Genomic DNA, 12,147 nt, shown 5'->3' on the forward strand with positions numbered 1-12,147 from the left:
GTTAGAACATGTAGGTGATTCATGCACAGTACAAAGTGTGTATGTGTGTGAACGTGCAAGTTAATAAAGAGAACGGTTTAAAATGTGACTTGTTTGCATTGAAGGGCAACAACAGATAATTGGAAAATATCACATACTTTTATTTGTCACTTATACAGATGAGGCACTTACCCTCTATATATTTTTTAGGTTTTTATTCTAAAGTATCACAGGAAATGCCCTGGATTTTATTTTATTTACAGATAAGGTGGAATCAAACGTACCTACCAACATTTCTGAAGCAACGTTGATCTTTCTCAGTACGACTGTGCAAGTGCGCCCCCTGCTGTCCCACAAGTGTAACATCGCCTAATATCGGTGCGTTGGCTCTCCTCCCGTGTTTGACTGGTAGAGAAGATACCGTTTAATGTCGGCGGGGAGGTGAAGCTCATCAATGCTCCTCAGCCTCCACTTTCCCAACGTTCTCCTGATGTGCAGCCGACACAGCTGCATGAGCGGAGATACTTCTGGGGGGGCATCAGGGAGCGGAGCAGGAGGCGTGATAGAGAGACGTTTTCATTAATGTAAAGGCCGTTGCCCCCCCCAACCCCACAGAGAGGCTGCTTGCTTCATCTAGGCTTCACTACCTCCTTGTCTCAACAGCCTCTCCACCGGACTATCCGGAGGTGCGAGGTCCAGCGGCCGTTTGCCCTCCCAGTTCCTCGGGGAGGGAGCGGCCCCGTGGTCGAGCAGGACCGACGCCAGCTCAGGGCTGGACAGTCGAGCAGCGATGTGCAGAGGAGATTCACCACGCACGCTTGAGTTTACACAAGCACCTGGAGGAGAAGGCAGACCCATGAGGTACCGTCACATCCTTTTGCCTGACGTTTACCACCTACAGCATTTTACTGCTTTATGCTGGAAAATAAAGTGTTTTTCGTGGTTAAGAAGGTCGTTGCAACCCTCAAAATATTTTATTTTTATTATGGATTATTGTTGCAATATTTTCTGCCAGGAACTCTGCAGAAGAACCACTGCTATGGCATCTTTGTTGTGTGGTGTGAGGCATCGGTTCTGGTGATGTCCCCGTTGTGTTGTCACCCATTGTGTTCTAACATTACATTAGACTGGTGACCCTGCAGGAGCAGCCTCGCAGAAAGGAAATTCTGGATTAAAATCAGGGATTCTGGCCTCTCGCTGCTGTTTTCCCAGGTTTCCCTGTCACTGGTTGGTATTTTGGCAGGAGTGGACATTTAAAAGTGCAAACCTGCTCAGAGGACAGTGCTCAACATACTAAACAGCTCCTGATTTTACACATTAAAGTCTTGCTAAACTTACAAATGAGGATCTCGTTCATGTTGCAGAAAGGCTGATGTAAGTTTAGCACCCAAATGTTTGATTCTGTTCTGTCCATTGCAGTTTAATTTCTACATTCTAACTGAAGGTAGGAGAGCAGAATAAGAGTCTGGAACTAATAAAGCCTTTTCAGGGGGGAGGTGACGTCGTCTAACTTGAATTAACTGCGTTAAAATAAAACCCAACAGGATGACAGGTTGACCTGTGCACGCTCACAGAGCAGGTCGGTGTTCTCACCAAGTTCCAGCAGCTTCTTGACGGTGCTCAGGTGCTGATTGGAGCAGGCGACGTGCAGAGGGGAGCCCTGCTGCTCAATAACCTGATCCACGTCTGCACCATGCCGAACCAGAGGTTCCATGCACTCTGGGTGACCTGAGCAGGATCAGAACAAAGTGGACCGGCTCACTTAGAATCAGGAGATTTGTTTTTGAAAAGCTCTGCTGACATTCTTGAATCCCAGGAGGTGAATATGCAATTCCCCTTTTTCCATGACTGAGCCGGGCTTTTCTGATGTGTTGACGGCAGCATTCCGCGCTGGTCCAGCATAGATTATGAGTGAGTATCAATGGAATGTGACCTCTGACCTTTGGCAGCAGCCCTGTGGATTGGAGAGTTGGTGTGGTCGCTCCCCGAGGGGTTCGCCCCACGCTGAAGGAGCAGCGATGCCATGGTCACGTGGCCCCGGGCGCAGGCTTCTGACAGAGGAGTGACTCCATCCACTGTTGAGCCGTTAACCTGGCAGAGACATTCAGACTCTTTATTTGACTGTAGTTTATGTGTAGGTGTATTTTGTGCCAGTAACGTCGTCCACGGTCACAGCGTGCGTTTGATACAGTTGATCACAGCATCCTGTGACAGAGACTGGAACATGTGATTGGGATTAAAGGGACAGCACTAGACTGGTTTAGATCATATTTATCTGATAGATACCAGTTTGCTCATGTCCATGGTGTTCCCTCCTCATACAGTAGGGTTAGCCATGGAGTTCCTCAAGGTTCTGTACTTGGACCTATCCTCTTCACCTTGTACATGCTTCCCTTAGGGAACATTATTCGGCAGCATGGGATAAATTTTCATTGTTATGCTGATGACACTCAGCTATATTTATCCATGAAACCAGAGGAGACAGAGAAGTTAGTGAAGCTCCAGACCTGTCTTAAAGACATAAAGTCCTGGATGTCTTCAAATTTCCTCCTCCTTAACTCAGGAAAAACTGAGGTCATGGTGTTTGGTCCTGAACCTCTCAGGGATAGATTAGATCACATGATCACTCTAGATGGTATCTCATTAACATCTAGTCTCTCTGTGAGGAATCTAGGAGTAACTTCTGACCAAAATCTCTCCTTCAACTCATACATTAAATTAGTCTCTAGAAGTGCCTTTTTTCACCTGAGCAACATCTCAAAGATCAGGAAGCTGCTGATGCGGCCTGATGCTGAAAAGTTAATTCATGCATTTGTTACTTCCAGGCTGGACTACTGTAACTCTTTATTATCAGGGTGTCCAAACAACTCTTTAAAAAAGCCTCCAGTTGATCCAAAATGCTGCAGCCAGAGTTCTGACAGGTATTGACAAAAGAGATCACATAACTCCTGTAATGGCGTCTCTTCATTGGCTGCCCGTTAAATTTAGAATAATTTTTAAAACCCTTCTTTTGACCTACAAGGTCCTCAGAGGCCTAGCTCCATCCTACCTGGAGGAGCTAGTGATACCTTACCAGCCCAATAGACCGCTCCGCTCTCAGAATGCTGCTCTACTTGTGGTTCCCAGAGTTTCTAGGAGTAGAATGGGGGGCCGAGCATTTAGCTACCAGGCCCCCTGTTATGGAACCAGCTCCCTGTCCAGGTACGGGAGGCTGACTCCATCGCTACCTTTAAGATCAGACTTAAAACCTACCTCTTTGAAAAAGCTTATTGTTGTTAATTTCTCCTCTCCTCTCTCTCCTCTCCTCTCCTCTCCTCCTCTCCTCTCTCTCCTCTCCTCTCCCCTCCCCTCCTCTCCTCTCTCTCCTCTCCTCTCCCCTCCTCTCCTCTCCTCTCCTCTCCCCTCCCCTCCCCTCCTCTCCTCTCCCCTCCTCTCCTCTCCTCTCCTCTCCTCTCCTCTCCTCTCCTCTCCTCTCCTCTCCTCTCCTCTCCTCTCTCTCTACCCAGCCCCCCATCAGCAGGAGGGTCCCCCTACATGAGCCTGGTCCTGCTCAAGGTTTCTTCCTGTTAAAGGGGAGTTTTTCCTTGCCACTGTTGCTTGTCTGGGGTCAGGCCCTGGGATTCTGGAAAGCTCCTTGAAACAATTTTGATTGTATAAGACGCTATATAAATAAAGATTGATTTGATTTGAGCGTGTGACGGGAAGGGATTTAAATATTAATATTCAATATTAATTTATGTGGATGGTTTTGATAGAAATAATTAGCCAAGGGAGCAGAGCACAATGAGGAGCTTGTTCTTGTAATGTAACTGACCAGCAGGGGGCGTTCAAGAGGCCAAAACCTTACTATCCATGTTTTGGGGTTACTTTTTTATGTGGACCAAAAAATTCTGAACATTATCCCCTTTATGGAGTTTCTGATCATTCCAGCAGTGGTGTAACGTGGTGACGCAATACTGGAGGGGTTTGTGGCTGCAGAACCTCGACCAGCGGAGAACCTAAAAATATATGTGGAGGAGGAAGGAAGAACATTTGAGAACTGGAAGTTGAGGCTGGACGGGAGAAAACAAGTTGAAGAATATTTGCTTCAGATTTCTGAAGTTTCCACTTTTCACGCTCGTGTAACCGCCTCATTGGTGCGATTCCTCTTGCGAAACAGCTCACGAGTAGACAAGGATTTGTCGTGGAACAACAATTCTGTTTGTACGTGAATCTGATATTTTGTCCTGAACTCAGCTGATCAGAACTGATGGTTCACCATCTCTGAAACACGTGAAGACACAACCCTGCCAACGTGTCCTTCACTGACCTTGGAAAGAAGAACAACAACCCGTCGTCACCCTAAATCATCCGGGGTCGAGTGTGATTGGCCAAGAACCTCCTCAGAAGGAGGCCGCCGTACTCACGTTCGCCCCGTTTTGGATGAGCAGGTCGGCGCAGGCCAGGTGGCCCCGTGCACAGGCTCCGTGGAGGGGGGAGACCCTGTCCAGGGTGCTCAGGTTCACGCACGTCCCCTGCGAACAAATCCCCCACCGGGGGTTTGGTTTCAAAACAAACTGATGCCCAACAGGTCTCCGCCCGGCCCAGTTCCTCCTTCATAACCAGATGAGTGGTGAGGTGTCCTCACCTGTCCGATGAGTCCCTGGAGAGCCAGGACGCGTCCGTTGAAGGCGGCGTCGTGCAGGGGAGACCAGTCTGACTCAACATCTGGGTGGAGACATCAAGAAAAAAGACATCTGTCAAAAGTAATGTTTTCAAACAACAAGCATGCGTCCGGCTGGCCGGCTGAATCCCCCCCCCCCCCCACCCCCACCCCACCCCGTAAATGGGTGAATGGGCTCCAGCTGCAGTGGGACCGCCAGCAGCCACTCACCGCTCATCAAAGAGTTGGAGAAAAGCACCGCGTCCTGACATGTACGGTTTTGCGGCGTCTCTCGGCGTCCAGCAGACATTTTTCACAGCGGCTGTTTCCAAAGACCTGCTTTTGACGAAGCCCTTTGAGTGTCGTTTCGTTGTTTCGCCTGGAGGGTTTGGGCGTGGGGGGAGGGGGGAGGGGGGAGGGGGCGGCGTTTCCTGAGAGGAGCCGAGCGATCGCGTGCAACTCCCAGTCAAAGCTCACATGAGAGACGTTTGGTCCTCATCTGTTTCCACTGAGTTTGCGGCGCTGCCAGGAGCTCTGATGTCATTTCCTCTTTGGACAAAAAAGAGCCTTTGCTTTGCAGGAAAGAGGCTGGTTGACGGGGAGGGAGGGGGCGGTTGTCAGACAGGTCCGACACCATAGTGTAACCTGATTCCACGTATCCACGCCCATCATCTGCAACACGGGAACAACTTCAGTGCCCGACTGGAAACAGCCGAAGGCAGCATCTGCTGGTGTGGCTGGTTGAGGAAGACCCTGTTTTTCAGGCTCTGAGTCTGTCACAGGGTCACCGACAGCGACCTTTAAAGTGGGCTGTGAGGCATGGTTTAAATGTGCTGTGGGGGTGATCTTTCTGAGAGATCAGGATGCCCTCACTGCAGCCCTCGTGGTTCATTACGCAATTCACACGAGTGTGATGTAGGCAGAGTTTACATTTCTGCCACGTAAAATAAGGAGTGTGTTTTCCACTGAGCTGTTGAAACCATTTGGAAAGTACTGACAGTCTTTGTATTACTATTGTTAATATCAAAAAATGTCGTCGCTGAAGTTTGCTGGCAGGTTATTTTGGTCACATTTTGCCTGCAGGAAAAAAGTGGAGTCATGTTCCAGTCACATACTGAGGCTGACCATTGAAGTAGACCATTGTGTTATAAAGCAGTAATAGCAGTCTACTCCGTCCAGCAGGGGGCAGCAGTAGCGTAGTGGTTGTAGAAGCAGCGATCGGACCCCCCCAGGGCGGCGTTAATCCCCTGCTGCAGCAGCAGCCTAGTAACTGGCCATTACAGCTGACCTGTCAGAGAAGGTGCATGAGGATTAGAATTCCATTGTATGAGCAGAATAAAAGCTCTCTGTCTCTGTCGGAATACTCACAGCCACACACGCTTTGTTTCCACTTTCAATCTGATTCAAACGTTACCACCCCAGTTTTTTCAGATCTCTGACCAAGAACTTTGATCCAGCTGTGCTGAAAAATATAATTATTTATTTTTAATTCCTTTTTTTTGTAGAGTCTGTTAAAAGTATGTTATGTATTATAAAAACATGCACAACATCCTAGTGATGTGACATCTATATTTTCCTTGGTTCCATAATCCGATCTCATTATTCTATTCTGGCTACTCTCTTGCAACCACCCACGTTCCAGGTTTTAGTTTTAGTCCACAAATGGGTCCCAGTTCAGAGCCTGACTGCCCCCAAAACTCTAGCGAGCCAGCCAGGAGTCGAACCTGGAATCTTCTGATCCGTAGTCAGACGCGTTATCCATTGCGCCACTGGCCCGCAGAGATGGCGCCTCAGAGATTAGATCAGCTGGCAACTAGTGATGCTCTGACTCCAGCCTCGTGTCAAACAGGGTAGAGGCACTGGGAAGACACAAGCTCCGTGATGTTTGTTGGTCATGGGAACGCTGACAGGAGCAGCAGGATGACTGTTTGGAGCTGAGCCTTGGGATTCAGACGGGGATCCAGTAACGATGAAGCTGTCTGTGTGTGTTCTGCTGAAGGACCCGACCTCACCAGCACCATCAGGGTCTTCATTTGGCTTCATCTTCATCTGCTCCTGAACTTCTGAACTGCACAGGTGGAGACCCTGAGGAGCGTGGCGGCCTTAATCGGCCCTGGAAATGAACAGAGTTGGAAAAACAAGCTTGTAGATAGAGTCCACCACCTTATTTCACTGTTTCTAATCTTCTCTCTCAGATTTTTGTGCACGTGGTGTGTGAAAAGACGCTGCCTGACCTTTATCTTTGACCTTCATCAGCCCTTTGTAGGGTTGGTTTGATGCTCTGAATTTGTGAACTGGCACGATGGAAACCAGTGATCCAATAATGCCCCCACGTGTGTCCAGTCTATGCCAGTAGAAGACTGCTGGAATCAACAGTTGGTAGCTTCAGCCTGTCGGCAAAATCTGAGTCATGTGTCTCAAACTTCCCTTGACTCTCCTGACATGATGCTGCAGAGCTGGCGTGTTCCTCATGTTTGTGCTCACGTGTCCCACCAGGACAGTTTTACGTGTTCATTTGAACGTGTCACTATAATTGATTCCACTGCAACTGTAGAAAGCACTTTTCATATTTTATATATTGACAAATCACCATGTATTTTAGCATCTAACTGGATCATAGTGTTTTTCTATGTTAAATGAATTAAATTACAGCCAGGCAACAACATCTTACAGCGCACAACAGCCTTTTGTCGGCTGCTTTGGCGCAGTTAAGCTACAACTGCAGGGATTAAATGGAAGCACATGATGATTCAAACCCCGTGATTTCTCACTCTTGGGTCATGTAGCCGATCGTTTCCTCTCTCTTGTCTCTGTCTTCTGACACCGTAGCCCACTTCTCCCTCCTGTCCTCTTTTCCCGTCTCCTCCGGCGCGCCATGGCTTCCCCCCGGCTGGAGACGTTCTGCTGCCCGAACCGGGACGCGGCGACGGACTTTGTGGTCACCTTCCAGCCGGTCCTGTTCGGAACGCTGACTCTGGCCAGCGCGGTTCTCAGCCTTTTATTTTCCATTTTGCAACTCCTGCCCAAGCGGAAAGGATACAGGAGGCTGGGACAGTACCCGCTGCCGAGGCCCGCGTCCTCCTCGCGGATCCTCTTGATCATCAGCGTGTGCGACATGCTGGGATGCGCAGGTAAACGCTCCATCTGCTTCTTTCTGGATGAATTACGCGCGGCAGTATTTCATTTCTTGTGGCTGCACCATTAAACTTTGGGCGGTTTTATATGTTTTCCTGTGTCAGACACTCATAACAGGCTTCACATCCCTCACTAAACACGACTAATGTGAGATCTATCAGCCATTTTTGCACATCGCTTCTTGGCAGAAATGATTGTCAGAGCTGCCACGTGCTCGCAGCATGGTTCTTAAAGAAATATTGCTGCATTAATAGTTTCCAGCTTTCACATTGTTGTTCTTCCTCTGACTCACTGTGGGTACATGTGGGTGTGTTGAAGGTGTGATTCCCTGCAAACGGACACTTTTAAAAGTGCCTCTGTTCGTGTCGCTGTGATGGTGGAGGAAATGGAAACACTGATCACAACACAACCGGAGTTCTGAAACACATGTTTGGTGCTGATGATGTATCAACATTTTTCTCCCAACAGAAAGAACAGGAGCGTTTCCCTCCTTTCACTTTAGAAAAATGAGGTTTGGTCTCTCTCATCCGCTCCAATCTCTTCCCAGGAATTATCTTCCGGTCGTCCGTCTGGTTGGGTCTGCCAAACATCATCGACAGCATCTCAGCGGCCAACAGCACTGCGGTCTGGCCGGAGGTCTACTGCGTGGGCAGCTCGGTAGGTGTGGGGTGTTTTCAGACAAAGCTCGGGGACACGGCTGATCCCGAGGAATCTCGATCCCACAGCTCAACGTGGGTCACGTCTTGTTGTGCATGAGCACCACATGCAGGACTGAGCGTCACCACAGGCCTCGGGCAGAACAGTGAATGAACCTCGGCTCCACCGTGCAACTTGCGCCTGAACACTTCCTGTTTTGTGCTGCAGATGTGGATCCAGCTGTTTTTCAGCGCCTCTTTCTGGTGGACCTTTTTCTACGCCGTCGACGTTTTCCTGGTGGTGAAAACATCTGCAGGGATCAGGTGAGCCGAGCCTCAGCCAACGTCCGTCGCAGCTCGTTATCGCCTCCACACCTGAGGCGCTGAAATCACCTCAGAATCATCACACACGTGCACAGGCACAGGCAGAACACACATCCCCACAACGTGGAGCTCCTGTGTTGCTAGCTGCGGTCTCATGACTGTTCCTCCCCCCGACAGCACCATCATCCTCTACCACATGATTACCTGGGGTCTGGCTCTGCTGCTGTGCACTGAAGGAGTGGCCATGCTCTACTACCCGTCCATCTCCGAGTAAGGCTCCTCCAGCCCGGTGGAGGAGACGCTGCTGCTCGGCGCAGCCTCTCCTCTGCTTCACAAGCTGCACGTTGTCTTTTCCTGAAAGGTCTGGTGCTGTTGTTGCAGTTGTGAGCAAGGCCTCCAGCACGCCATCCCTCACTACATCACCACGTACGCGCCCATGCTGCTGGTCTTTGTTGCCAACCCCATCTTCTTTAACCGGACCACTGCAGCAGGTCATTGGGGGGGGGGGGTTGTTTTTGCAGTATATCGGAGGCAGTTATCTGTAATCTATATGATTCAGACATCAAAACTATTCAAGTAAACGAAGAAGACTTTTTAAAAGTTTGCATTAATTAAGTCCATATTTGTTGATGTTTGGCACTAATTGTCTACCTTCTCTGCTCATCTTCTTCCTTCCACAGTCACGTCGTTGCTAAAGGGACGACAGGGAATCTACACGGAAAACGAGCGGCGCCTGGCCAACGAGATAAAAATACGCTTCTTTAAAATCATGCTGGTGTTTGTTATTTGGTAGGTGGCTTCTTCTACAGGTTCCTTTATTGTTGAGAGCGAGGTGAGAAGATTGTTACCACCACTCCATTCTCATGCCAGCGCTGATAATTAGCGTGCCAGAATTAGGTTCTTTAATACTTTTTTTTTTAAAGTGTGACTTCGTGCTGAGTTTTTATGGGGTGTTTTTTTCCCAAACCATTTCTGGAAGAGTAAATTTCCCTGGACTTCCTTTCCCGCTGTCTGACAATAACAGAGAATCATGCACGACCTCAGATGCTTCATTAACTGCAGTTCGTTGCCATCAGAAGGCTCCCCATGGTTCTGTCGCAGCTGGAGCGCCCTCTGCTGGGTGTCAGGTGTCCTTGCAAATCAGTCATCAAGCGGTATTCTTAAACATAGCTGAAGTCTTTGCCGCGTCTAAATGGCCTCATGTTTTTATCTGGGAGCAAATAAAAACCGAGAATATCCCAGAGAGTACAACCGAAAACGTGTGACCAACTAAAGCTGGAAAAAAAATGTTTAGTAGAAGTTAGTTAAGAACATTACTTAAATCAATGCTCCATGGGAGTGACATGGCAGTATTGTTGAGGAGGGTGACCATCATGAGTCAGGCTCAATTACCATGCGTCCTCCTCCCCGGAGATAAAATGAAGATATCCACGTCAGAAATCAGCTGCACGTTCACACGAGGACGTCTCATCCCGTGATTTATTTCCAGTTGTGGTCTCGCTGATGGCTCTGCCCTCTCCTGTGCTGTTCCTCCAGCTGGGTTCCCAACATCATCAACGAGAGCCTCCTCTTCTACCTGGAGATGCAGGCGGACATCAACGACAGCAGTTTCCGGGATGTCAGAAACACGGCCCTCATCACGTGGTTCATCATGGTTGGTCGTCCACACAGCATGAGGGCAGCTCCTCTTCATCCGTCTGACCAGCCTTTTCCAACTCCTTCAGGGCATCCTGAACCCCATGCAGGCCTTCCTGAACACACTGGCCTTTCACGGGTGGACGGGCTTTGACGTGGACCTCAGTCCCCGGCGGAGCAGGGAACTGGCCTGGGAGTCTGTCTCCACATCGGTGCCCAACACGAGCCACAATCCTCTGGTGGGAGCCACCCTGCTCTACCAGAGCCACGTTCAGGAAGCCAAGAAGACCTCCTTGGGGAACGGGCACCACCATTCTGACACCGTCAGCATCCTCTCAGAAGGTAATTGGGCTTTCAGTAGCAGCAACAGCAACCACTCACCTGTGTACCAGGGCTGGTGACGCTCCACAGCTCACCGAGCCCAGACTGGATCGGTTTTCCCTGCGGTTGATACAGCTAGGGCAGATAATCGACCGGAGGAACCGATGTTGTCCATGTGGTGCTGGACTGCGCGTGACAAAGTGACGACCGTCACCGATGCTTTTGTCTGCGCGTCGACGGTGGCGCGCAAACGAACGTGTGCAAACCCTTATTTCCTTTCAGGGACGTGTGTGAATCAGTGTTTACAGAGAGGGAGACGCTTTGATTTGAGCCGTTTTTTTGCTGTAAAAGGTGCTGCAGTTGTTCGAGCCGTTTGTTGATGTTTTGTGATCTGCTGCGAGATCGTTTGTCCTACAGTCGTGTTTACGCCGACTGCACAGGAACGTCCTCAGTATCATATTTATAATAAAGAGAAAAGGTGCGTGGGACATGATATGATGCGTTGAGGGCCCTGCGGAGCAACGCGCTGCTTCCTGACTGTAGCTTCTTCCACTGTAGTTGTCTGACTGGAGCTGTCGAGGCTCCCTCCTCAGGTTTGTGTGAAGTCGGCTCATTTCCTTATTTGTTCCGTCGCCTTTTGGCCTCATCACAACATTTTCTTTAGTCTTTAGGGTTCCCATGCCTGTTCCTGCTGATTGTCCTTCCTCCAATAGTTAGTGAAATCTTGGGACGGTTCATGAGACGCTTGAATATTAGAATTAGATGACAAGTTTTTCTTTTAAGAGTTGAAATGTCTGTCACGGCAGAAAAAAAGGCCTGTTTTGATGATTCTAAATGTATTTTGGGATGATTTTTCAAACATTTTGTAAAGTTTTGTAGTCACTTTCTGTACTGTATCATGTACAAAACAAAAGCTGTTGAATGTTTTGTGTCACTGAGTCCTTTTAGAAATAAAGTTCCATTAATGCAACCCTGAAAGGATGTGTGGATTCTTTCTTTAGTCAGATGCAGCTTACATGCTGTCGTGCCTAAACTGCAGGATGCCATTACAAAAACTCCCAAAATACATTTGCGCTCTGACAAAGCCGCTGTGACAGTGAAATGTGCAGTGACCCGCAGTAATTCCCCCTATTTTGTCTTGCTAGGTTCAGAGTCTAGTACAGTTGAAATCCACATTTCCAGCGAGCTACGAGGCTATGAGGATGTAGACGCTGATGAGGAGTCGCTGGAGAACTCTGTGAAGCACTAAAGACCCTCCGAGCTCTACTTTTTCCAGCAGGATGTGGTTCTTGTTTCTTTAGTTTACACCTGTCTCAAGTTCATTTATATTATTCATCAGTTAGAACTTCTGAAACAGCCCAAAAGCTCCTGAACTCTGTCTCACAGCAGCCAGTTGAATAAACTTGACTTTTTAAGAAAACAAAAAAAACAACTAATAACCCTCTAACAAATGTATTTAGGTTATATGTATTTAGG

At 48.7% G+C, this 12,147-nt stretch overlaps 2 protein-coding genes and 1 non-coding gene across 3 annotated transcripts; 1 reads left to right on the top strand and 2 right to left on the bottom strand.

The window, feature by feature from the left end:
- Positions 1–119: 119 nt before the first annotated feature.
- LOC130530252 (ankyrin repeat and SOCS box protein 9-like) lies at positions 120–5,102 on the bottom strand. The gene is made up of 7 exons (XM_057041306.1): positions 4,853–5,102; positions 4,607–4,686; positions 4,386–4,493; positions 1,920–2,070; positions 1,573–1,707; positions 627–815; positions 120–506 (listed from the first exon to the last, which is right to left on the bottom strand). Exons 1-7 carry the CDS (start codon positions 4,929–4,931, stop codon positions 349–351), a joined length of 900 nt encoding a protein of 299 aa, XP_056897286.1. The 5' UTR covers positions 4,932–5,102; the 3' UTR covers positions 120–348.
- Positions 5,103–6,324: 1,222 nt separating this feature from the next.
- Positions 6,325–6,397, bottom strand: trnar-acg (transfer RNA arginine (anticodon ACG)). Its single transcript has one exon. It is a non-coding gene; the product is annotated as a tRNA-Arg (tRNA).
- A 1,099-nt stretch (positions 6,398–7,496) lies between these two features.
- gpr143 (G protein-coupled receptor 143) lies at positions 7,497–12,082 on the top strand. The gene is made up of 9 exons (XM_057041189.1): positions 7,497–7,752; positions 8,304–8,413; positions 8,621–8,715; positions 8,893–8,985; positions 9,097–9,206; positions 9,396–9,504; positions 10,252–10,369; positions 10,440–10,692; positions 11,817–12,082. The coding sequence occupies exons 1-9, from the start codon at positions 7,497–7,499 to the stop codon at positions 11,918–11,920; spliced, it is 1,248 nt and encodes a 415-aa protein (XP_056897169.1). The 3' UTR covers positions 11,921–12,082.
- The last annotated feature ends 65 nt before the right edge of the window (positions 12,083–12,147 follow it).

This window comes from Takifugu flavidus, chromosome 1 (genome assembly GCF_003711565.1).
Source record: "Takifugu flavidus isolate HTHZ2018 chromosome 1, ASM371156v2, whole genome shotgun sequence".
NCBI lineage: Eukaryota > Metazoa > Chordata > Actinopteri > Tetraodontiformes > Tetraodontidae > Takifugu > Takifugu flavidus.

Excerpts from the sequence above, each read along its gene's own strand:
- LOC130530252 (XM_057041306.1), bottom strand. The coding sequence starts at position 4,931 with ATGTCTGCTGGACGCCGAGAGACGCCGCAAAACCGTACATGTCAGGAC. Across the intron at positions 2,071-4,385 it reads TCATCCAAAACGGGGCGAAC|GTTAACGGCTCAACAGTGGA; the intron begins GTGAGTACGGCG and ends TGTCTCTGCCAG. Across the intron at positions 816-1,572 it reads CAAGAAGCTGCTGGAACTTG|GTGCTTGTGTAAACTCAAGC; the intron begins GTGAGAACACCG and ends CTTCTCCTCCAG.
- gpr143 (XM_057041189.1), top strand. The coding sequence starts at position 7,497 with ATGGCTTCCCCCCGGCTGGAGACGTTCTGCTGCCCGAACCGGGACGCG. Across the intron at positions 8,986-9,096 it reads TACTACCCGTCCATCTCCGA|TTGTGAGCAAGGCCTCCAGC; the intron begins GTAAGGCTCCTC and ends CTGTTGTTGCAG. Across the intron at positions 10,693-11,816 it reads CGTCAGCATCCTCTCAGAAG|GTTCAGAGTCTAGTACAGTT; the intron begins GTAATTGGGCTT and ends TTGTCTTGCTAG.